At 43.1% G+C, this 26,525-nt stretch overlaps 1 protein-coding gene across 2 annotated transcripts in view; it reads left to right on the top strand.

Moving 5' to 3' along the window:
• Nucleotides 1-11,887: 11,887 nt before the first annotated feature.
• The window catches only part of cblb (Cbl proto-oncogene B, E3 ubiquitin protein ligase), a 69,319-nt gene continuing 54,681 nt past the window's right edge, over nt 11,888-26,525 (top strand). For both annotated transcript variants that reach the window (XM_031572651.2, XM_031572650.2), the window contains exons 1-3: nt 11,888-12,217; nt 12,747-12,970; nt 13,217-13,467. In XM_031572651.2, coding sequence (XP_031428511.1) covers nt 12,803-12,970; nt 13,217-13,467 — 419 coding nt within the window. In that variant the 5' untranslated portion in view covers nt 11,888-12,217; nt 12,747-12,802. The remainder of the gene's footprint in view (nt 12,218-12,746; nt 12,971-13,216; nt 13,468-26,525) is intronic.

Below are 26,525 nucleotides of genomic sequence, written 5' to 3'. Positions count from 1 at the left end.
GCCTCTCTAATGAATGAATGTATTGGAATAGCAATCTCCAAGTGATACTGTAGCTCAACAGGTAGAGCAAATAAAGCAGCGTGTTGTTAGCAGCACTGAGATCATGGGCTTGATTTTCTGATAGATGCACAATAAAAAAAAGGTTTTGTGCTTATTTTCACTTTGTTAAATAAAATAGACTGCTAAGTTTCATAAACTGAAATGTGAGCACTGTTGCTTCTGAGGGCTGTACATTCTACATATCCTACACCTGATAACACACCGGCACCAGACCAGCGTCATCTCTTCATGAACTGTGCCTAGATAAATAAATAAAGACTGTTTACAGACACGTGTGGCATTCAAAAACACGTGTACGGCACCATAATCAGACATATACTGTATCTTACTGTGTATGCATCAGTTTATATTGGCACACTTTTTAGTGCTACGCTGCGATAACACCATTACGCATTGGTCATGGGTCATGGGTCAAAGTTCATGCTTCGGATTTATTTTGAATAGCTGAATTGTCATTCTTGCTCTTTTCCTGCTTTTCAATTTCAATTCAAATCGGTTGCATTCGTTTAGATATCGGCCTTGAAAATGGACACTGTCCCAAAGCACTTTCTGGATGTCTGCCATGCACATTTCTCACGGTGTAGTCTTGAGGGAGCCAGAAATGCTGACACTCCCTCTGGCACAGTATTGCCAATGTCATAAAGAGCCTCATTCTACTTTTACTTTCATTTTCGTGACTTGAAAAATACATTGCCTTGAAGACTTTATTTGTGGGTATTAAGTGTAACTGAACACCTCTAAGAGACATTATTATTGAATTACTTATTGTTGTCTTAAAACTCCATATTACTTTACTGTTATTATATACTGTATAAATATGCCCTGAAGGTGGCAATATTGTAACAACATCAGAACCACTTTAGATTGTATACAAAGCATAATTCTCTAATTGGTTGAAATAAATACATACAGTTACACATTTAGGAGCATGCATACAACAACGCCCCACTTTTTCCCTTTTGAATGGAACAGCATTCATCAGGCACATTGACAGCCACTTCAACTTTATATAACTCTGATGTTATATTAAATACAATTTAAAGGTAACACCTACGTACACAGACATGCAAACACAAACGTCCACACTCATAAACTTAAAATGGAACGTTCAGTTCTGTGGATAAAGACTTGTTCTTTGCATTTTCTGTTATCTCCCACTTCATCTACAAGGACCTGCAACTAAGTCATGAAGTCATGAAGTCACTTATCATCAGGGCAGAGAGAACATGGAGGAGTCTAGAAGTCATGAAGTCATGACGTCACTTATCATCAGGGCAGAGAGAACATGGAAGTGCTGAGTCATTGAGCTCTGGGCTCAGGAGCCGAGCTGTCCTGTGTAATCACATATCAGACGGCTCTGTTATTAGACGTCTTCACTGTCTCCATGTCCACTTTGAATAAATGCCAGAGGTCACTCAACACCTCATTGCCTTTCTCTGTAGTTCACTGTGATGCCCTGTCTGGCATGCAGTGGTTTCAGCAGCATCCCTTAACAATGGAAATGCTATTCTTCACTTAAGTACATTTGCTAAATTCACGCTGCCTTTGCCAATATGGTCTTCAACTGTTGGTTTGCGGACAGAATTTCTTAGTATGAAAGTTCAATGCAGCTGGATTGGTGTGCTTCAGTTTCACTCTGTTTGTTCAAGGCCATTCTCTCTGTGTAAACTGTGGGCTGTGAATTACTTACAGCAAAAAAGCTGTTTTCTCTTAGCACTAAAAGTTGCAGTCTTATGGCGGTCAGCAGTTCTCTGACTGATGTAAAAGCGACAGCATGTGGATCAGAGTGACTCATCTCTACTCCCAGCCCAGCAATGTCTCAGCAACTGCCAGAAAAAGATTGAGAATTGATGGCCTGGTCATGTCGCCCTGGTTTTTCATATCCCCTAGTCTCTACAGGAAGCACACTGAGGTGTATTCCAGTCAAAACCAGTACTCTCTTATTATATGATCAGAGTTGTAATAATAGTCATAGTACTCTAAATCGCGTTAAGAAATACTACAGGTGGAGGTCTTGTGACTGTTTTTGAAAACTGCGTTAGGTGCTGCCACCTCATACACTAGCTCTTGAAAGTCGAACTGTTGGACTCAAAACTCTTTGTGCTTTTAGTGTATAGGCCTCCCAAAGCTCACCGAAACTTCACTGATGAGTTCACCGACTTCTTGATCATATCACACATGTTTTAGCTAGACAATATTGGCTCCAGGTCAGGTGAAGTTTAGGAATGATTTCATAAATTACACACTGGCATTCCCAGGATTTGAATTTGGTGTTTTTAGTGCTTTTGGTGCTTTTTTAAATCCAGTCTGAGGTTGTGCTTTCCTTTGTGGTCTTAGCTCAGTCTGAGGTTGCTGGTCAAGTCTATTCCCTAATTTTAACTTGGTGGTATTTAATTGTGTTTTACTCTATAAGTGCTTTCATTTTGGTTTCCATTTGTATGGTTGTATTTATCTATTTATCATCTATATTTTACCCATTACCCATTTATTAATTTTAGATTTCGCTTGCTATCAGTCTTTATTCCTTTTTCTCATAAACTTTTAATTCAGCTTTTTTATTTAAGTTTTTTAGTATTGATTTGTATGCTATGTTGTCTTTTATTCTTTCTACGTTTACTTCCTTTTATTCTTTTTATTCTTGTATAAATTCATTATCAATCTATTTACCTTGAATAGAAAGCCCTTTGGTACGACTCCTGTTGTTTTTGAATACAAATAAAGTTGCCTTGCCTCGACTACAGACTCAACACAGCATGCAATGTGGTACTTTTAATGACACTCACACAACCTGAAACACGTCAGCATTTTTTTCTGTGTGTTTATTTGAATTATATGATTCTGTTTTTAAAAATAGCCCACAAAAAGTGTGACTGTGGTGCAGTGAAATTTAAGACCGAATCGTAATGCACTTGTAAAAGTGCAAAACAATCATGTGTGATCAGGACCCGATAGATTGTCATGTGTAGTGGTCCATTTTGACTTTACCTAACGGTGATTTATGGTGACTTTGTCTTGGACATGTGCGGTAGTGTACTATGTGATCCATGGCAGGCAGGCAATGCAGAGTGATAAGATGGTACCCGGAGTGCAGTGGGAAGGAAACTTGTCTGTTTCAATCTCTTGGCTTCCCTGTGATGACAGGTGGGGACCACACATTCTCAGTCACAGATCTGACTAGCGTGATGTGTCCGGCCCAGCGCCCCAGCGCCCCAGCGCCCCAGCGCCCCAGCGCCCCAGCTCATGAGTTCCTGTGGGATGCGTGGATGTATTTTTCTGTGGCTTTGTGCTTTGTACTGTGCGCTGTGGTGGAGCGTCGTGACGTTTGGTACGTGGGCTGAGATGAAAGGATCAGTGTTCGTACATCTGGTGGGGTTAGGAAGGCTTCTCTCTCAAGATGGTCTCCTCAAGTTTCCCATCTGTTGAAACCACATCCCAAGGCTTTCACTTACCTCTTGTGTTGCTTTTACACAAAACACAGATGATGTAGACAACTGCCTTTAAATTATTACATTTAAGTGCTGAGATAGTGGTTTTGGTTTCACATTATTAGAAAAGAAACCAAAACTTGGACATTCGTGAACTTACCAGTGTTTTCAACTTTTTCTGGCTACAGAAGCAGACGATTTGACAGACAGAACTCCAATGGTCTCGCTGAGGTGTTCTTATTTCATGTCCAAGCTGTGTATTCACAGGGTCTGGGTGAACAGAGTTGGTTTTCTTCTCATTTCAGATGTCAATATTTTATTTTGAGTGCAACATCATGATCCAACAGAACGTAAATTAACCAAATCATTGCTAAGTGCAGCTTAGGACCTCCAAAGCCTCCCTTCCAATATTTCAATCCTAACTTTACACTCTAAAGGCATAACCACAGTATATGTATAAAGTACATAAAGTATATAAAGTATATAAAGCATATTTAACACTGAATGGTAGTTGGAACTATATTTCCCCTTGATGTTATCAACAGTGTTAGGCTATTAGTGTGAGTGTTAGCTACTTTGTTAGCTAGACCTACATCAGTTCTGGGCGTTCACATGTCCTTAGGAATGCCACAGTATACGTGTCAAAATTGCCCTTTTTACCATTGGCATGTCCTGAGGTATACAGTATACTGGCTGGTAGACAGTGTGTCTATGTTATCCATCCATTATACGATTCACTGACAACAGTGGCCTGAAAAACAACAACTTTTCTGTGTGGGAGTACATTCACATTGACATCATATATTCATATCCAAAGCTAACATCAATAATAGACTATATACTATATAATGCAAATACACCAGGCCTTACTTTTTGTGCTCAAACAGCATGTACAGTACTTTGGATCAAAACACACCTCTCCATTGAAGCTCCTCCACATGTCCCTGCAAATAGCACAAGTTGCTGTGTTACTAAATATCTCTCTAGTATGCACCTATTATATTATATTATATTATATATGATATCTACTTACTCAAGGAGCCTCACACCTTTGGTTTGATTACCTGCACTAACTAAGATGCAGAATGTATGTGTTCCATGATATACTTTGACATTTCAAAATGACGTGTAGATGAATCATCTTCACTTCAATCACACTGGAGGACTTCATCTATGCTCCAACTTCCTTCCTTCCTCGATGAATGCGCTAGAGCAGTGGTTCTTAACCTTATTGGAGGTACTGGACCCTGCGAGCTTCATCATTGCATTCACCGAACCCTTCGTAATTGGAAAAATAAAATATGATTTCTTCAAAACATAGGTATATATAAAAACGACCCGACATTGCTAGTGTGAACCGGGCTATACTGTGTGTGTCTTGACCCCCTGCCGAACCCTTGAGAGTGACTCAACGAACCCCTGGGGTTCAATCGAACCCAGGTTAAGAACCACTGCGCTAGATGATGGCGTTTTCAGCAGATGCTGAGAACACAAACCATTTGTGTGGAAGTGGAAACATAAAACATGACTGCGCCCCCCCCCACTCCCCTCTGGAGAGGCACCAACGACATGTGAGGGGGGGGGCAGACACAGATCAAATATATTTATCTTGGCCGCGATTAGTTAAGGGGAATTCGAACACGTGTTAAAAACGTGGGGGGGGGGGGGGTCCGCGAGGCGTCCACGCACTTTTGTGAACAGTCAGGTTTTAAACCCCACTGGAGTTAGCGGTTAGCCCCACAGGCTGCCTCCCTGATAAAGGAAAGATGGAGTTGTTCAAACAGCACTGATTAAAAAGACAGTCTAGGTTGAGTTAGAATAGAAGTTTTGGAGGTTCAACAACCTGTAATTTAACTTCTCATTCCTTTTTTTCTCCAACTATCAGATGCTCATTTCCTCTTATGGTCATGAGTCCATGTAGGTTTTCTGACTAAAACATTTTCTCAAAAGAGGGGTTCAGTTTGTTTAGGCCTGATTTGATAGCAACTTCTCCACACAGTAATGGACACTGTGTAACAGTAACACACTGTCTGATTTGAATCCAAAGCCCTTCTGGGACGCATCTGATGGAGAAATTTAGTTCTGGCCAATCCAGCGCTTGAACTGTCATGCTTGACATTTACACAGCTGCCTGTATTATTTGGGTCATCTCATAACTTTGGTCATGCTTTGGTAAAAAAAAAAATAATTTGTATTTGCTCTGTAAAGTGTCTTAAACTGAAGGTCACTAACTATGGTTTTATTATCTTTTGATGTCTGCTAGGTGGCCCATGGACTGAAAGACCTCTTTTAAATTGCAATTTTAATTTAGAAACAGCCGTGACTATGAACCCCAGTATGCATGTCCCGTTCTCCCTTTGAAGTTACCTTTAAGCTCAGTGACCATTTCATTTCCTACATTTCCTTCGGGATTAATAAAGTATCCATCTATCTATCTAATAATCATAGAGCCATGGTTGCATTCCATATTATTAATTCTGCAAAAAAAAAACTATAGAATGCCAGCATTGTGAATTTTGTGTGAAACATTGTTTCCTTGAACAGTCTTATTGCACTGTCAGAACAGATTATAGCACTGCCATTTTGTGTTTCAGTGTTGGAATACAGTTGGTGTCATCATTAGCCACTTTAAGTTGCGCTTCTCAGTAGGTGTCAGGGTGTGAGGTCACAGCTGTGTTTGTGTGAAGACCACACAGTCAGCTAGTTGACAGGGGGGTGCATCATCCTGCTCCATGAGGTAGTGAACACACCATCCTGTAGTGAACACACCATCCTGCTCCATCCTGCTCCGTGAGGTAGTGAACACACCATCCTGCTCCACACCATCCTGCTCCATGAGGTAGTGAACACACCATCCTGCTCCATGAGGTAGTGAACACACCATCCTGCTCCATGAGGTAGTGAACACACCATCCTGCTCCATGAGGTAGTGAACACACCATCCTGCTCCATGAGGTAGTGAACACACCATCCTGCTCCATGAGGTAGTGAACACACCATCCTGAACACACCATCCTGCTCCATGAGGTAGTGAACACACCATCTTGAACACACCATCCTGCTCCATGAGGTAGTGAACACACCATCCTGAACACACCATCCTGCTCCATGAGGTAGTGAACACACCATCTTGAACACACCATCCTGCTCCATGAGGTAGTGAACACACCATCCTGCTCCATGAGGTAGTGAACACACCATCCTGAACACACCATCCTGCTCCATGAGGTAGTGAACACACCATCCTGTAGTGAACACACCATCCTGCTCCATGAGGTAGTGAACACACCATCCTGAACACACCATCCTACTCCATATGAGGTAGTGAACACACCATCCTGCTCCATATGAGGTAGTGAACACACCATCCTGCTCCATGAGGTAGTGAACATACCATCCTCATCATCCTGCTCCATGAGGTAGTGAACACACCATCCTGAACACACCATCCTGCTCCATGAGGTAGTGAACACACCATCCTGCTCCATGAGGTAGTGAACACACCATCCTGCTCCATGAGGTAGTGAACACACCATCCTGAACACACCATCCTGCTCCATGAGGTAGTGAACACACCATCCTGCTCCATGAGGTAGTGAACACACCATCCTGAACACACCATCCTGCTCCATGAGGTAGTGAACACACCATCCTGCTCCATGAGGTAGTGAACACACCATCCTGCTCCATGAGGTAGTGAACACACCATCCTGCTCCTAGTGAACACACCATCCTGCTCCATGAGGTAGTGAACACACCATCCTGCTCCATATGAGGTAGTGAACACACCATCCTGAACACACCATCCTGCTCCATGAGGTAGTGAACACACCATCCTGCTCCATATGAGGTAGTGAACACACCATCCTGAACACACCATCCTGCTCCATGAGGTAGTGAACACACCATCCTGAACACACCATCCTGCTCCGTGAGGTAGTGAACACACCATCCTGCTCCATGAGGTAGTGAACACACCATCCTGCTCCATATAAGATAGTGAACTTGTTGTCTGGGCAGAAATAGTTCATATTATATCCTCTTGACCTACAGTAGCATGTAAACAACAAGGTGGAAATATATGTTTCCTTCTGTGTTGTATCTTATGTATGCTTTCATCACACATCTCAAGTCTGGCCATAAAATACGTGTGGAATTATGTGCTTATGTTGAACCATTAATAATAACAGAAGTGTTATTCTATCAAGCGAGAGCATCTTTGAAATGACTGAATCCCTTTGATCGGAATCACAGAAACTCTCCTTTTACAGCAGCTCTTATGATTTATTCATTAAAATGAATCTCGATATTCTTGAAAGCACCTATGCTTTTGGCTGTGTGAGCGGCCTCAAGCCCTGATGCCTCCTCTCCTCTGGCATGCTGTCATTGCATGTTTCAGCGATGTATTCATTTTTCTGGTGGCAGTCATCTGGTAAAGACTTCTTAGAGTTGGGCCAGGGGCCTCTCGCTTTCCTTGGGTGTCACGTTTCACAACAGCGACACTGTAGGCTTTGAGTGGGAAGAAAGAAAGAGGAACTTCCTTTTAAGGTCGACATTGCGCTCGAAGGCCCACCTCCTCCGCGCAGATGCCACTTCCTGAGTTCAAATTCCTTGTAGTAGGACATCGTGGTGAATCAGAGTGAACGGGAATATAAATACAGGAGATCTGTGATGCAAGGCCCGGCCCACGCACCCACACTACGTCACTTGGATTTCCTTTCTCATTTTCAGTAAACACCTGTAGTCTCCATGAACATTTCCAGTAAGAAAGAAATGTTAGTAAGAAAGGTTACTGTTACACAGTGTTTCATACTGAATGCTTTCTTGGGAGGAAAGATTCGAAAAGCAGATTTGGACTTTTGTTTTAAGGGTTTAAAGGTTATTGTATTATATTAATATTTGAATTCAAATGAAATAAAAAGAAAATGAATCGCCCCCCCCCCAGCCAATAAGATCAATAATCTTCTGTTCAATTATGCAAGACAAACAAGGTTACATGTATCAGGCCAGGGACTTGAAGGAAGGTGGTGTATACGATGATGTTGCAAAAAAGGCTAACCACAGCCAACACCACTGACTCTATCTTTAAGTGATCAAAGACATGAGGTAGTCTAATGTTAGAACATGCTGTACATGTGTTGCCAGGACAACGTGAAACGAGAGACTTGAGAGAGACTTGAATCAAGTTTTGCTGAACATTATGATCTTTGACCATGTTCATCAGCTTCCAGCTACCAACAATCAAAATGACAGCCAGTGAGTGCCCAGATCAACACATGGACAGCACAGCACAGCACAGCACAGCACAGCACAGCACAGCACAGCACAGCACAGCACAGCACAGCACAGCACACTACAGCACAGCACAGCACAGCACAGCACAGCACAGCACAGCACAGCACAGCACAGCACACACAGCACAGCACAGCACAGCACAGCACAGCACAGCACAGCACACTACAGCACAGCACAGCACAGCACAGCACAGCACAGCACACTACAGCACAGCACAGCACAGCACAGCACAGCACACTACAGCACAGCACACTACAGCACAGCACAGCACACTACAGCACAGCACACTACAGCACAGCACAGCACAGCACAGCACAGCACAGCACAGCACAGCACAGCACAGCACAGCACAGCACACTACAGCACAGCACAGCACAGCACAGCACAGCACACTACAGCACAGCACAGCACAGCACAGCACAGCACACTACAGCACAGCACAGCACAGCACAGCACAGCACACAGCACAGCACAGCACAGCACAGCACAGCACAGCACACTACAGCACAGCACACTACAGCACAGCACAGCACAGCACAGCACAGCACAGCACAGCATCAAAACAGCACAGCACAGATTCAAAACAGCACAGCACAGATTCAAAACAGCACAGCACAGCACAGCACAGCACAGCACAGCACAGCACAGCACAGCACAGCACAGATTCAAAACAGAGTTGCAAAATGTGAGTGTCCAGAAGATTACAAATACAAGCTATGACCATACACAGCCCTCTCCCAGTCCAGTAATGCCACACCAGTAAGGTAATTAATGGCAATAACTAGGCAGACCATCAGGTGATTATGGGGGACTGTCCCCTGATCATGGTGGAAGCAAGTCACCACCAGGCTCAAGTCCAGCTGGAGCTCTGATTTTCTTGCTGAGAGTCTTTTGGAAGAGAGTATTGTTTCTCATCATTCTCAGCCGTTTCCGCCCCTGACAGAACTCTCACGTCTTATCTGGGAAACGCACACGTTCATAAATCTTTATATAGCTAGCTTGGTTGCCATGGACATGGCTCAGGATGTGTGACTGTATAGGGCTCCACACACACAGTGGCCATCAAATGCAGAAAAGACAGAAAAGGGACTATAAAAGATTATACAGAGTCAATGCATCAGTGTTGTCCTGAGACATTTCCCATATATTACAAAAAACATTTCACATTTAGTCATTTAGCAGACGCTTTTATCCAAAGCGACTTACATATGTGCGACTTACAATGTATACACATTTTACATTTACACTGATGGCACACTGCACATCAGGAGCAATTAGGGGTTCAGTGTCTTGCTCAAGGACACTTCGACAGGGAATCGAACTAGCAACCTTCTGATTACTAAACGACTTCTTTACCTCCTGTACCTTCTTTACCTCCTGTACCACTGTCACCCCACATTTAATAAAGTAGTGGACCTGAGGCAAGGTTTTTGGAGTATCTTTATATGCTGCATTATTCTGGGCATTACTGCTATGTACAAAGTCATTTGCATTATTCATGAAAGTCTGTGTACATATTACATTCGGGAGGCATCTGCATTAATAAACACTTTGAGTATAGGTCACGCATTCTTGAAATAACATCCAACCCCAGGGACCAGTTGATAGATCAGTTTGGGTGGGAGGCCACGGATAGCAGAGTTCCTTCGGTCTTTTACATGACAAGCTCAAAGAACTAAGCCATTATGGCATACTTGACCTCTATAGGTCACTCGAGGGAACGGAAACGGAACCATGTGCCCCCTGAAAGTCATACTACACGCAGTAGGAGTCTTTGGAATGAGGTCAATGCCACTTTCATTTTTTCATGTTTTTCCTTTCGATTGGAACAGCATTCATCAGGCGCATTGACAGCAACTTCATAACTTTATAAAACTTTGATGTTATATTGAATACAGTTGAAAAAGTGACACCTAAATTAGCATTAATCAACAACATATAAAGCACCCACCATACAATGCCCCTCCCCCACATACACACACACACACACACACACACTACACAAACACGAATGAGTAGTCATGGATGTCTCTTAGCTCTGTGGATTTGTCTCTTTATGTTGTGTGTGTGTGTGTGTGTGTGTGTGTGTGTGTGTGTGTGTGTGTGTGTGTGTGTGTGTGCAACCTGGTAGGCTACACGATTGCAACCATTACCTATTACCTATAAGGCTACAAACAGCTGTTTCTAACTGAAAGTTTAGGAGGTGATGGACAGATTTTAAGTAAAGGAATAATTGGCAATCACCGGCTTTATTAAAGCGCCACTTGTTTATAGGCTGAGATGTTCATGCCTAAAACTCTGTTTTTGTATTTTGATTTGTTTCCTGAATATCTTGATGAAATTGATTATAAACCAGCTGCTTTTCTGGTTAGATGAAGATTACAATACCATAGGCTAATATCAAGACCTATGTTGCTCATTCACGTGGAGTATTAAACAGTAAACAGTTTTCCACCGTGTAATAATGCAGCTGAAAATTTCATTCACAGTTTACCCTCTTAATACATTTTAGAATCTAAGTGAAAATGTCATGTCATTAAAAGAGCTGCCAGGGCTGAATATGTTAAATGATGACCTCTGTGGCTCTTGCCCATGGAAGCATTTAAAACCATTTTAACGTGCTTGAAGTTTCAGCAACTGTTGGATTTCATGTACACTGGCTATTCCTTACATGCAGTGAAGTAGGCCTGTGCATCTCCTTACCACTAGGAAGCATCACTGCTATTTCTATTCATTTTCATAACATGTTTTGCTTTCTGAAATGTAGAATTAGTAGAGGTCTCATTGGCCGAGACCATAAGATGGAGTAAGCTATTAGAATTATTTATTTCAATTCCACTTCCAGTCATCTGTCTAGTTATGGTGGTTTAAAGGCCCATGTGCACATCGTTGTAGAAAGTGATCAAGATGAAATGATTTGCATGATCCTAAAAAGAACAACCCACAGAACAAATAGCACCGAGTAATTTGATACTAAATCTACGCAAATATGAAACATGTAGTGGTGTTTCAATTGGAGATGAGCGGTCTCTATCACCACGGTACAAGCCCCTGCTGTTTTGTGATAGGTTATTCGAGCGCGATTGCTTCATTGTAACCGCCTATTCTGCCCCTCCTTCTAGATTCACTGTTCAGAGGGCAGGGGAGCGGGGCTCAGCAATGCTGTTGTTCCTTATGCTGTAAAATCTTCTGATTTTTAAACACGCAGTCATATCAGCGAGCGACGAAAATGGAAGAGTAAACACTTCAGTGAAGGCACCGAGGGATATTCAGTATACGCTCGTTCGTTTGGTTGGACTGTAGGAGTTTCCTTTGTATTTCATTTCTTTTGACGTTGTCGTAGCGTTTTTATTTTGTTGGTGGGGACCTCTTCGCTTCAACTCAGGAACTCTCCATTGACATTCCCTGCTTTGGCAGCTACCGTATCTTTTGCCGCAGTAAGTCTAGAGTTTCAGAATGTTTTCCGTAGCCTATCCTCCGCGTTGTTGGAAAACATACGCTTTTTCAAACCCTAGCCATTGTCTTATGTCAATGTCTAATGCTTCGGTGTTTCTGTATTCCAACCAACCCAGTTGTTGGTAACGTTAAACTACTTTCCTTCTTCTCCCACAGATCAAGTAACAAACTCTGTTGTGTATGGTAGTCTAAAACTTAAACAACCAGCAATAAACACAACACAATTAAACAGCTCCTCTTCCTTCTTCTTGTTTTTGTTATGTGCATATTAAAATAGCCTTGAATTGTAACCATGGATGAAATGATAATCTACTTTGTTACTGAAATGTTCTCTCAGGATGTAGCCTAGGCTAACAACCGTTAACGTCACAGCCAGATGTTTATAACCAAGTCGTGGTTTGGGACAGTAACAAGTCGGCTAGCCTGTATACTGGGCTACCTGTTTTAAAACTGTGTTGGCCAACTCATGCACAATGTATGTTTCACTCTTTTCAATGTTACTTTTTTTAGCCTCTCCATGACGGTCAGCCGAAAAACATAACTTCATTTTAATACACTGAGTGAAAATGGCAGCTGCTCTCAGTGGTCGAAATCCGGGTGGACGTGGACCAAACCCCAGAAAAGGCCGGATTTTAGGCATCATTGACGCCATTCAGGATGCAGTTGGACCACCAAAACAAGCTGCAGCCGACCGCCGAACTGTAGAAAAGACGTGGAAGCTAATGGATAAAGTTGTAAGTGCAATCTATCTCACATGTTTTGGATTTTTTTTTTAAAAGCCACTACCCTCATTTCTGACAACTCAGTTTCCACATTTTGAAAAAAGAAGTAGCCTAGAATATTTTCTTTATAAAATAAGCTTTTTACTGTAATGATTCTGCGTGCTCTCCTACATGTTTCTGTTAATTGAGATTTTCTGACTGTATATTGAAGGTTTAGTGACACCTGAAAATGATCCCAATGATGTGCTGTGTTTGTAGGTGAGACTTTGCCAGAACCCCAGATTACAACTGAAGAACAGCCCTCCGTATATCTTGGATATATTGCCAGACACGTACCAGCATTTGCGTTTGATATTGTGCAAATATGAAGAGAATCAGAGACTGATTCAGCTCAGTGAAAATGAATACTTTAAGGTCTACATCGACAGCCTGATGAAGAAATCTAAAAGGGCAATTCGCCTCTTCAAGGAGGGCAAGGAAAGGATGTATGAGGAGCAGTCACAAGACAGGTAAGGACACTGGGAATTACTTCATTGAAGTTTTCATCAACTTCCTCTCATTGCTAAGCATCCTTTGAAGCATGTTTTTCGATTGAGGAAATCTTTTGGTATCGCTACATGTAGCCTTTTCTAGCATGGTTTACAGTTTAATCTTTGCTTTAGTATATTTGTGATGACAGTGTTATTATCCAAACCTGTTAATAGTGCATAGGAGGTTGTTATGGTACAGAACAGACTTCAGTGGGATCCCTGACCAGACCTCTGCCACATGAGTTGCAGCCGCTTTTTTTCTGTGCCCCTCAGAGATTGGGTGTTCATGAAAGATTTCGGTCCTACACAGCTGATGGAGAAAGAAAAGGACTTTCGCTGAGACATTGATTAGAAAAGAGAGGGTTGACATTCGCCTTGATTGATTAGTTTGCTTTGAATGTGTCTCTTTAAACACAATAGGAAGCAGAGTCTTTATGAAACATATAACTAATCCAGGCCCTGTAATTAGCCAAATTATGAACAACAAGTACATTAGAGTTTTATCAATCATCCCCTGCTTGTAAGAACACAAATTAGTATTTCTTTGTTTGAATGAAATGGCAGCCACTGCACCGGGGTGAAATAGAGGTAAACAACAGGAGTTAGACTTACGATGATGCATATTGGCAGCCTTTGGTGACACATTTTGCCATATCTGGGAGCCGTGACACAGTGGACAAAGGTATCAGTTAATGGCCCCCAAACCGTCTGGCTTGTCACTTTGTCTTAAATCACTAGAGAGCGATCCCCATCTGTTGCCCTGAAGGCTGAGAGAGAGAGAGAGAGAGAACAAAGTGAATTTGTCATTTTGTAGACACAGACGAAAAAGATGAACCAGAGAGTTCATCCACAGTGCAGTGAAACTGCTGGAAACCCTCAGCAGCCTGGTGAACTGGTCCCTGGTCCCTGGTCTTACGGTCCAGCCTCTGGGAGAAGTTCTCACATGTGCTTTTCTAATCAGGCTTGTCTGCGCCATAGAAAAGATGCTCCTCTACTCTTTCTGCTCGGTCATAGTATACACACATTTGAGACCTATATTGGACCCTTCAAACCACGTTTACCCATTTAAACGTAATGCTGATGCATTCCAAAAAAGTACTTTTTGTCATATAGTGTGTACATTTTTCCATTTTATCCACTCCAGATTGAAGGATTTCTGTGTCCGTGGTAACTCGTAGACCTCAATTCTCTTAATGTCTGCTTTTGTGCACACACACACACACACACACTGGAAAAAGTCCAGCAAGAGGTCTGATCTTAATTAATCATACCTAAAACTAATTAAGCTAAATGTATAGGTCTTGAGGCCAGACTAATGTAATTACATTTGGATTAAAATACGAGGGCAGACAAACTACTGTAGCAGTGATGTTCTCTTTCCCTTTTTTCTGTAATGACAGCTTTTGTTCAGAGTCACTGTAAAAAAAATATTTCCTGAGGTGTTGGCTTTTCAACTCCCTTTTTGACAGCCTGTTTGGAAAGAGTGGGACGACTCCGTGCAATGTATGGCAGATGATTTCTAACCTTGAAGAGTAAAATAATATGTCCACAGAATGGAACTGTAGGGCTATGAGGTGTGTGATCTTGGCCTGTGTCAAACCTTATGATGGCAATAGTGGTCCCGCGGAAGTCATGTCCACCTTGTTACTTTTGCTAACTATGGGAACGGGGGGTGCAGGGGTGCTGTGTGCATCTCCCTCTGACTCAAGAGCTCTAAGTGCATTAGCATCAATTAGTATCGACATTAAGAGGAGATTTAAAGGGGTCAGACGGAGAGATGAACGGCTAGGATGGGCACACTCGCTGGAAATGGAGCACTGGCTAAAAGGGCAATGGGTATTTGGGGAGGAAGCACAGCGCTTTACCAGCACCATTCTCTTCCCTCACCATGTCATCTTTACCAGCACCATTCTCTTCTCTCACCATGTCACCTTTAGAAGCACAGCGGTTTACCATTCTCTTCCCTCACCATGTCATCTTTAGAAGCACATCGCTTTACCATTCTCTTCCCTCACCATGTCATCTTTACCAGCACCATTCTCTTCTCTCACCATGTCATCTTTAGAAAGTCAGTATGATGGTCAGACAGGGACTGGTGACCTTGAGGAAATGTTATTAAAAAGTTAAAGGTAGATGGAATAATCCGGTTAACATTTACACTATATATCAGTATTAAGATGAAACTACACTACACAAATCTGTTATTTTCATCAAATATAAACCCTGACATGGAGCATTTTCAGGCTATTATACTGATGATGTATCAGCTGATATATGCAGATAGATGTAGGCCTCTTTTTGCGTTGATAGGACAGAAACGGAACCAAAACCAGACATTTTCTGTCCTTTGCATTCTACTGGGTACTTAAGCAAATTCTGCTGATGAATTTATACTTCTTGTTTCGTGTAAAAGTGAAGGATGCGGTTTGGCTGCTGATTTGTGGTTGTTCCACCTATCATCTGTAGAAACATCAAATCTAGTTAAGCCATAGTAAAAATGAGTTGTATATCATTTTATTGTTTCTTTCTCCTCTTTGTCATGATGCATAAAGTATGATGCCTTGGCAGATTTTGTGTTCTTTTTTTTCTCTTTTCTCATGCTTTTGACTTCCCTTCTAGTTTCCTGTTGACTTGTTTTGAGTGGAGAGGAACTTCAAATCAACTAGCATGCATATATCTTTGTTTATGCATGCTGGGATAAAAAAAAACAACATGTCATGTGGCTTTGAACATGAACTGAAAGTGCAACCTTGCCAGTAGAAGAACTAGTTATGACACCATACCTGCTTTTAGTAGTACTGCACGTTCAGCTCAAGAGAGGAGGAAGTTCCATTAGTACTTGTCCAAAAGTGTTGGTCAAGTTAATCTGGTCAGAACATACAAAATAAGCAAATATTTGACTCTCTTTAGGTTAAGCATGTGTGACTTTACCAAGTGATTCGTTTGAAGAAGCAGACTTTCACAGTTGGTGTGTTCATGTCAGTTTGTATGATGGACAACAGAGTTAAGTCCACTTCATTTTTGTCTTTTTTTGTCATTTTTTGCTTAGGAAATCAATTCAATTCAAGGAATGTTCCATAATGTGGAAGTTGGTCCAAATTGTAATGGCATGATTAGAACTGTTTTCAATGAGCCAGAACACACTGTGTAAACACACTAGACTGTGCAGTGGAACAATGCAAATGTAATGCTGTGTACAACTTAAGGACCATGAGTGGCCTGAGCAAAACCCACACACGAAACCTAGCTTCACCTGCTCACACGAAATCAGTTCCATTAGTGTAGTGTAACATCACGCCGATGTAATCAGTTACGTTAGTGTGGTGTAACATCACGTCGATGTAATCAGTTACATAAGTGTAGTGTATTATCACGTCGATGTAATCAGTTACGTTAGTGTAGTGTATTATCACGTCGATGTAATCAGTTACGTTAGTGTAGTGTATTATCACGTCGATGTAATCAGTTACGTTAGTGTAGTGTATTATCACGTCGATGTAATCAGTTACGTTAGTGTAGTGTATTATCACGTCGATGTAATCAGTTACGTTAGTGTAGTGTATTATCACGTCGATGTAATCAGTTACGTTAGTGTAGTGTATTATCACGTCGATGTAATCAGTTACGTTAGTGTGGTGTATTATCACGTCGATGTAATCAGTTACGTTAGTGTAGTGTATTATCACGTCGATGGAACTTGGCTAGCATTAGAAAGAAAGTGCAAAGAAAAGCAAATGCATTTTTTGGGTTACCTATCAGAGCAACAATCGGGTTTTCAGTGTTCATCATTCCAATGTGATGCATTCAGATGCGTGGTCCGATCGATGACTCCATGATGTGGCTCAGTCAGTGTAGGCTGTATGTTTAGTCAGTAACTCTGTGACATCATAAATTGACTAAAAAACTAACTGACTATTGTCAATTCATAAAAAAATTGAGCATTACGTAAATTGAACCTGGGTCAACCTCATTAGAAAGGCAGCTACGCTCCATAGCAATTGTGCCAATCTTAATCGCCCCAGAATCTGTCCATATATTCGTATAAATAACAGGGTACTAATGTGTTTGCATGATCATAATGAGAAGATGGTAGTGAGGCCAGGCAGAGATAGTAATGAGTTTTTACATTTTATGACTTCCAAAGGGTAGTAGTTCACTGCCTGATAGTCACTGGTTATAGTCACCTCTGCTTACTATGTTACCCACACAGAGCAGGCATGGGGCCTGGCTCTCAAATATATATAGATTTAGACATCAGTGCATTCAGTCAGACTGCTCTCATGGCCATTTTGAGTATGACAAAAATAAACGGTTAGGAAAAAAAACAAGTAACATCCTGTTCATATGTTTCTGCTCTGTATTCATCCTTTCATTATCACCTCACAAAGGCTCCTCAGATATAAGACTCTCATGGGGCCCTGGTCTGGTGCCGCCCTTTACTGCCTCAGTACACACACACACACACACACACACACACACACACACACACACACTTACTCACTCACTCAACCCCCACGCCTTACATCTCCCCAAAGGGGGGGCCTGTCTCAGCGTATGTCATCTGGAAAAGACGCTGTGCAAATGTACCCCACGCTCCCACACAATGCATGTCACCCATGTGAATCTCCTCTGAGGAATGATCAGCTTTTGAGGTTTCATTTGGTGGTTTTAAATGTCAGAACATCTGGCCGCCTCTTTCTTCCTTCCCTGACATTTCTTCATTTTTGTCTCTCTCTCTCTCTCTCTCTCTCTCTCTCTCATACTTACTTTTTTTTCTTCTCTTTCATTTAGCTCTCTCATCAGTTTCAGGTGTCATGGGGGGCCTGCTATGTACATAGAGTGTGTGTGGGAGGATGTGACTTTACACAGCAGTGCTCCAAGTGTGCGCTTTTGAAAACTAAAGAACACAAAAGCCACCTTTTTAAAGGGTTTTATGCCCGGAAGTGTTATCTTTCTTGAAGTGGACAAGCAGTAAAGTAGGTTTTGGAATCAGTGGGGGATTCTACTTGATTAGGCCAATCAATAACAGAGGGCTCACGGCCTCTGTCTGAGGAAAACATTAGACTGAATGACTGACAGCATTTGAGTTTGTGCTTGCTAAGCAGCGTCATTCAACCGTGTCAGTGAGGTGAGGTCCACAGCAGTCTGAATGTGTCAGATGTTTAAACACAAACCTTGGGTGCATACATAAGGGCTGAGGCTTTTGTCTGCTGAAGTTGCACAAGTGTCCATCCGTATGTGTGCCATGCTGGATCTTTTGTGCTGGAGCTCGACAGGGAGTCTGGCCAATGTGCTTGATTAGTTGTCGTGTGTGTGTGTGTGTGTGTGTGTGTGTGTGTGCCTCCCCCACCAAGACTGCTTCCTCCACAAACCTTGCTCACCCCATCCCACCCCACCCCACCCCGCCCCTAACCACCCCTCCCCAGCCTGCCCTGCCATCTGAGCTCAGCCCCTCCGTCTACTGCTGGGAGACAGAAATCAAATCTGACAAACTGTGAACAAACTGCGTGGCTCCCGAGCTCTTGAGTGTACTCACTCCTGCACTGTAGTCTACTACTGAGTATGTGCTGTTTGCCCTTGAGTATCACTCCTGCACTGTAGTGTACTACTGAGTATGCCCTTGAGTATCACTCCTGCACTGTAGTGTACTACTGAGTATGCCCTTGAGTATCACTCCTGCACTGTAGTGTACTACTGAGTATGTGCTGTTTGCCCTTGAGTATCACTCCTGCACTGTAGTGTACTACTGAGTATGTGCTGTTTGCTCTTGAGTATCACTCCTGCACTGTCGTCCACTACTGAGTATGTGCTGTTTGCTCTTGAGTATCACTCCTGCACTGTAGTGTACTACTGAGTATGTGCTGTTTGCCCTTGAGTATCACTCCTGCACTGTAGTCTACTACTGAGTATGTGCTAATGGCTAGCGCCTAATACGTGTATCTTGTGTCAAATGTGTAGCATTTGTATCTGGTGTGTTGTTGTTCATGTATTGTTTGTTCTCTGTGCTGTTCTCTCCTTATTGGAAAGGGGACTAACGCATCACTGTGTGAATCACTGTAAACCTCCCTCGCTGAGGCCAGAATGTGTGGGGAAAGGAAAATGTGAGCTGGCTAGCTAGCGAGTGTCTCATTGGCAGTGTAACCCACGAGCCTCTCTGGGTGGTCTGGTCTCAGGGCACGATGGCAAGGCTGTCTGAAGGCCCTTGAAAACTGTCACAGCAATAGGCGGTCAACTCTGCTCTTGTTCCCATTTGTCAAATTCGTGGCTTGCGGTTGTCTTTAGAGCCCAACTGTCCTTCCTCTGTCTGCATTATCATCACTTTAGTGTTTAATTATGTACAAGCCAAGAGTTCAGTCTTGCAGTATGAAACTAAACATTCATGTTGTTGTAGGGAAACTTTTTTTTTGAGATCGTGGCCTACTCCTTTTGTAATTCTGTCAGGGTTCAAGGAAAGCTGTCCTGCTGTACTCTCATCAATAGGTTTGGCCCTTAATTAAGCTAATTAATCCTTTGCAGTGTGTGCAGCACCAACTTTATTTAATGAAAACATCCAGCAGGAGCTCGTTTGAATGGACTCTTGGCTGTGCACAGGAAAAGGGAAGCCAGGTCTGGCTGTCATTAGGTTTGATGAGCCCATGCGTAGATCTCCCAGCGACCTCTTACTCAACTATTGATTTTGCTAGCATGTTCTAAAATAACTATACTGTCAATAAACAGCCTTTTGATTTTTGACTGATATACAGTGTGAAATGATTTGGTTGGTCTACCACTAGTAGTGTTGGCAGTTTCTGGATCAGCACAGAGGTGATTGCTTGACGTTTTCTGTTCATAAGATAACATCTGGGGCTGGCGCTACATATGGGCAGGGAACATGTGAACTGATTACATCGGCCCTCCTGCTGCTGTAACTTAGCACATTTTACTGCTCGTTTGACAACCGTGCCCAGAGAGTAGCTTCCTAAAGTAATTGCTTCAGAATCAGCTGAAGATTTAAAGTGCAGCATTTGCCAGAAAAGGGCACATGTACCCATAAAGTGCTCTTGTTCTTGATGTTTATTTCACTCACGCTAGGGCTTGACTTTTCAGTGGAATAGCATCCTGTGTTATTGGATTTAGCTGTATTCTGCATGGTTGGACTGAGGGAAAGATCTGCCTGATCTAGCCAGGCAGTGATTCTCTTTAACTGTAGACCACCTGTATTGACGTGGTGTGTGTACTATGAAATGTATGCTAAGGTTCATGTTCATTTTTTTCGTTGCCGAGGAACATTAGTTGGTCCCTTTATCTTTTTGGCTTTGTACAAGATGAATTACATCTTCTGTTGTCTAATTGTCTTAGCTGAACAGTTAAAAGAGCCTATGCCTGATTGACATATACTACGCTGCATCACATCCATGCTAGAAGATTCCATGAAACCCTGAACATACCATGTTTCTCAATAACAGCATCACCAGTGATGAGATAATAACCTTAAATAGTGAGAACTTGTATCCTTTTCCCCAGTTATCATGCAGTCTTCATTTCCTGAATAACTAGCTATGTGTTTTCATTTAGCTTAAAGGCTTGTAGTTTTGCAGAAGAGGTGAACCTATTAGTTATGCTTTTAAATAATGATGTATTATACGTATCAGCAGATTAGTATTAGTTTTTTTGTTGTCAGTGCAAAACATTACCACTTTTTAAGAGGCTGGTCAAATCATCTGCTATTTGTAACCTGTACCACTGCTAAAGAATGGCCCAGATATGTCAAGACTCTTTTGGTTTGCACCATTTAGCATAACTCACACGAGGGCTTTTTGTTTTCTGATAAGCTTCATTCGCAGTTATCTTTAGGATGTCTAATAGCGGTAGCCGTGATGTTATCCGAGAGGATGCTGCTGCTGCTTACGGCAGGAAGTAAGCTTGTTGCCGTGTCCTTCACACAACCAAATGGTCATCATCGCGCCTCTCCCTAGTTTGTGAATGGCTGGTGTGGATGGATCTCTGAGCTATGGTTGAGCTGTTTTCCTGTTCCCTGGATACTAGTATGCTGGGAAGACTGATGGGGTCATTGGTAAATAAAGAAACAACAAGGATCTGGATGTCTGTCAGAGATATGTCACCCATCTGGTCAACTCCCCCCCCCCCCCCCCCCCTCACTGTCCACTGCTCACTCAGTAGCTTCCTCTGCACAGACCAGAGAACCACAGGCCCTGTCTGAGGGCAGGGATCTCACGCTGGATAAGCTGCAGATGCTGACTCATCTCACTGGGATGGACGGAAGCAGGACTGTGGAGGAAGAGGAGGAGGAGGAGGAGGAGGAGGAGTACAGGAGATGGCCAGGCTCAATTTAATGAGGAGAGACGCTTTGAACAAAAAAAAAAAGCCTGGGGAAAAGCTGAGGCGTCACGGCAAACTATGTGTGTTCATCAAGTGGTGTATTGTAAGTGATTGTCAATAGCCATTTTCAGTCTTTTGTCAGGATATCCTCCCGGTGCTTTGAATGAAATGGCATATGGGAGAGTGTACACATTCATACAGGGAGAGAGAGAGAGAGACAAGTACTTATAGCCAGTAAACACAGAATTATTCATTTTCTACTAATACTCATTCGACAGAAATAATTTATCTTTGATGCCTATCAGCCACGGAAGGCATAGCAAGGGCCTATCGTCCAACTGAACATTTAGTACTGAACCTAATGTGGTTTTGTGCTGCTGCATTTCTGTTTGGAGTGTAGTTCATGTTGAATAATGTATTTGCCACAGGAGGTGCAGAGCCATGTCAGGATAGTGGAGGGGAATTAATGGCATGAGTAGCAAACTACTTAAATGAACATGAGCTGGGAGGAAATGGATACTCATTTTGGATGTGTTTGTAATATTGTGTTTGAACCCTCATGAGATGTTGCTCTTTCATGTGAGTAAGTTCACTTGAAAGGTAGGTGTCGCTGATTCCAGCCATCTGGTGAGGACATGGGGGTCTGGCTCCCTCGTTGTGTGTGTGTGTGTGTGTGTGTGTGTGTGTGTGTGTGTGTGTGTGTGTGTGTGTGTGTGTGTGTGTGTGTGTGTGTGTGTGTGTGTGTGTGTGTGTGTGTGTGTGTGTGTGTGTGTGTGTGTGTGTGTGTGTGCTCCAGCCACCGGTGGGGAATGAGCAAGCGTGGAGTGGCATGGTGGGGGCTCTTAGTCACCCGCCGGCTGAGTAAGGTTGCGTGGCAGCGCTGACACAACCCAGAGGAATGAAGGGGTGTTCCCGTCCCCCCCCCGTCCCCCCCCCACACGTCCCTAAGTTGGGGGGGGAGTTCACTGGGTTTGTTGGGGTTCTCCCAGGCTCACCGTAGAGCCGCCACACATCTCCCATCAGACCAGATATCTTCTGCTGCTGCCTGTCGTATTGGACATTGCAGCTTCGGCTGAGAGGCGCTCTGGTACTTTTGAGGACAATCTTGCACTTCTCTATGCCAGATATTCATGACGTCATTTCTAAGAGGCAAAGAACGCTCCTCCAGTCTGCTCTGCTGACATTAGAGCCGCTGCTTCCGGAAGCTGACGGAAGAACTCTGGGCTCTTTATGGAAATATATTCCAGTTCATTTCCGGGACCATTTCCTGCCTCCCTGTGAGAGGCAGATGAATATTGGAGATGCTGCCCTGAATGGGTTTAAAGGATTCACCTGCTGTGCTCCCCCGTAGCATCAGTGTCTCATTGCTAAGCCCATTGACTTCATCTGTCTTGAGAGAGATCATTTTTACAGTAGTAAAGTATAGAAACAGAATAATTGAATTATGAATAAAGAATTATATTTATACAAATGTATAATTTGTAATAATGTATAACATGTTCTTAATTTGCTTTCAGCATCCTTACTCTGTCTGTAGGCTGCTGCCTTTTTAAGTCTCCTAGTTGTGAAGAATCTCATCCATGTGACTTATGTGAGGCAGCTGGCCCACAGTCCTTGGAGTGCTGCTGGGCACAGCTGATTTAACACACCGGAGCTAACATGGTCGTATCACTGCTTTCACAGTTAATAGCAACAGTTCCATAGAAATCAGATGTGGACATGGATTTAAGAGAAACTATTGGCAGAAAGCAGAAAGAGATTATCATCAACAAACTTTAAATTGAGTTATAAAACCTATTCACTATACTAATACTAGTCTGGTAGTTTGTTGTAGGAATTAATGTTACACCTTTTGTAGCATTTTGTAAAAAATACTTCCTTTTATTCTGCAATTGAATTAAACTCTCGTGTTGGCTGTTCGCAGTCTATAAGGGAGAGATATAGTATTTTACAAAGGTACTTTTCTAATGTTTAGTGGTTTCTGTGTTCATCTGATGGCTGTTATGTGCTGATTTGAGGTAATCTGCTAAGATTTAAACTGAAGCCATAAACTAGAGAATGGATAGAGAGGGTATCGGTTTTCATTCCCTTAAATGGCACAGTAGTTCTCTTTGACCTGTCTCATTGAACATTAATGATAGAAACAGTCTTACTGGTCTGTGGGCTGACGTTTTAGTCTGCCAAAGCGCTCTCTCTCTCTCTCTCTCTCTCTCTTTCTGCATATGAGAGAGACAGAGAGAGTCATACGTACTTTCTGTAGACTGCTTCCATAAGGCTGTGTGTCACACCTCAGGGCGTGAACAAAAGCGTGTCATATGCATTTCCCCACATGACTGCTTAGGATGATTGTGGTCCTCCAGTGCACTAATGAGGAGGGCAGCTGCTGCACATGAGCTGGGCCATCATCCCTCCCTGTGTGCCTTGAGCTGGGCCCAGTCAACCCTCCCCCTGTGTGCCTTGAGCTGGGCCCAGTCATCCCTCCCCCTGTGTGCCTTGAGCTGGGCCCAGTCAACCCTCCCTGTGTGCCTTGAGCTGGGCCCAGTCAACCCTCCCCTGTGTGCCTTGAGCTGGGCCCAGTCAACCCTCCCCCTGTGTGTCTTGAGCTGGGCCCAGTCAACCCTCCCTGTGTGCCTTGAGCTGAGCCCAGCCATCCCTCCCTGTGTGCCTTGAGCTGGGCCCAGCCATCCCTCCCCCTGTGTGCCTTGAGCTGGGCCCAGTCAACCCTCCCTGTGTGCCTTGAGCTGGGCCCAGTCAACCCTCCCTGTGTGCCGCGCTGCAGCGCTGGCTGCTAGGGATGGAAAGGAAGAGTAGCAGTTAGTCCACTGGCAGCGTAATGAATGTGTACCACACTGGCCTGCACAGTTAGTCCACTATAGGGCTGAACGATTAATTGCATTTGCGATTTAATCGCGATATGATAGAACGCGATTTTCTAACCGCAACGTTCGCGATTTAAAAATGTGGTCTAAAAAAAAAAATAATAATAATTTCTTTTTTTTAAGATGGTACATTTTGCACACAGTGTTTAAAAAGTGCATGCCTTGTGTTTATTCTTACAATGACTGTTTAAATTACTTAAATGCACAGTGGCAAAGCTACCGATTTGTTGTTCTTGATTCTGTAAAATCGCAATTAGATTATTTTCCCAAATCGTTCAGCCCTAGTCCACTAGCAGCGTAATGAATGTGTGCCACACTGGCAGCGCGTAATGAATGTGTGCCACACTGGCCTGCACAGTTAGTCCACTGGCAGCGTAATGAATGTGTGCCACACTGGCCTGCACAGTCCACTAGCAGCGTAATGAATGTGTGCCACACTGGCAGCGCGTAATGAATGTGTGCCACACTAACCCGCACAGTCCTGGCCTTGTTTGAGTTTGCCCTGATGAGAGAGCAAACACACTGAGTGAGTCATGGTGTTCTTTCGCCTCTATAGCGGCTTTAGCACTAACTTGGTCTGAATTCCTGAATTTGTGTGTGTGCGTGTTTGTGTATCGTGTGCATGTGCGTGTGCGTGTGCGTGTGCGTGTGTGCGTGCGTGTGTGTGTGTGTTGTGGGGGGAGGGGTGCCAATGGCTTTTTGACAGTTATACAAAGCGAGGGGCAGTGTTCTCCCAGATGGATCACTACTCTTTGCCCAGGTTGCTAAATTGACTTCCCTTAAGTCCACCAGTTGATGCTGAAGCAGTGTGAGCTCCTGCTAAGCCCCCGAGGAGCACAGGATGGTCCCACACGTCTGGAGAACACTATCTGTCTGTCTGTATCTTCATGCATTGATCCGTACGTCACACATAGCAACACGGATCAATAGGAAAGCATTAATGGTCCTTCTGTTAATGTTGTACATGCCCGTTTTTTTATTTGGTTTAGAATATGCGTGCCACATAGACATTTATTACAGGTTTTTGTGACGTGCAGCACGTATGCTTTAGGTGACGTCAGACTGTAGTTTCATAAAATGGTGCTGAGAGAGAACCTCAAGAAACCTCCAGTTCACAGCACTCTCTTGTTTGTTGTGCTGGCTTTGACATATCAGAAGCAGCTGGGGTTTGGATTTCCTGTTTGAAGAATTTTCTAGAGAAAACACCTGCAGCAAAACAACAGCTTTTTTTCTATTAATACATTTTAAAAGGCCCTTTTTTTAGAATCCTCCACTACACTGTGAAGAACAAAGACAAGAACTACAAGAGTCTGCCTAGAAGAGAGACGCCATCACGCTCACAGTAGCTTCATCTTCATCTTCATCTTCATGCTCTGGGGGACCTTTCGGACGAGAGTTTGGAGCTCAGTGGCTCGGTGATGAACTGCTACATGATGGGAGTACATTGTCATCGAGCCAGTCGTGTTTCTTTACAGGATGACTCAAATGGCACAGTGTTTTATTTGAAGGTTTTTCATAAAGGACAGTTAGTGAAATAATCAAGTGATGAATGAATGAATGAATGAATGACTTGCATCTCTCTCCCTCTCTCATACTACATTTTCTTTTGAAGTGAACATATTGAAGTGAACACAGCCTTTCCCTTCCCGTCTTGAAGAGAGTTTTTATAAGGACATTTGCTTTGAGCGTTCTGCTGGTTCTCCAGTGAATTAAGCTTATTTGCCTCTTCTGGGAAATCATCAAATAAGTGTCATGCAGGGTCACATCAAAGGCTGAACGCTAAGGAAGTGTGTCTTCCAAGTCTTCATCCAGGAACATGAGTGAGACAGTGGTACAGTG

Source organism: Clupea harengus, chromosome 8, assembly GCF_900700415.2.
Source record: "Clupea harengus chromosome 8, Ch_v2.0.2, whole genome shotgun sequence".
NCBI lineage: Eukaryota > Metazoa > Chordata > Actinopteri > Clupeiformes > Clupeidae > Clupea > Clupea harengus.
The sequence above is the reverse complement of the archived record's forward strand: the minus strand, read 5'-3'. Positions and strand labels throughout refer to the sequence as shown.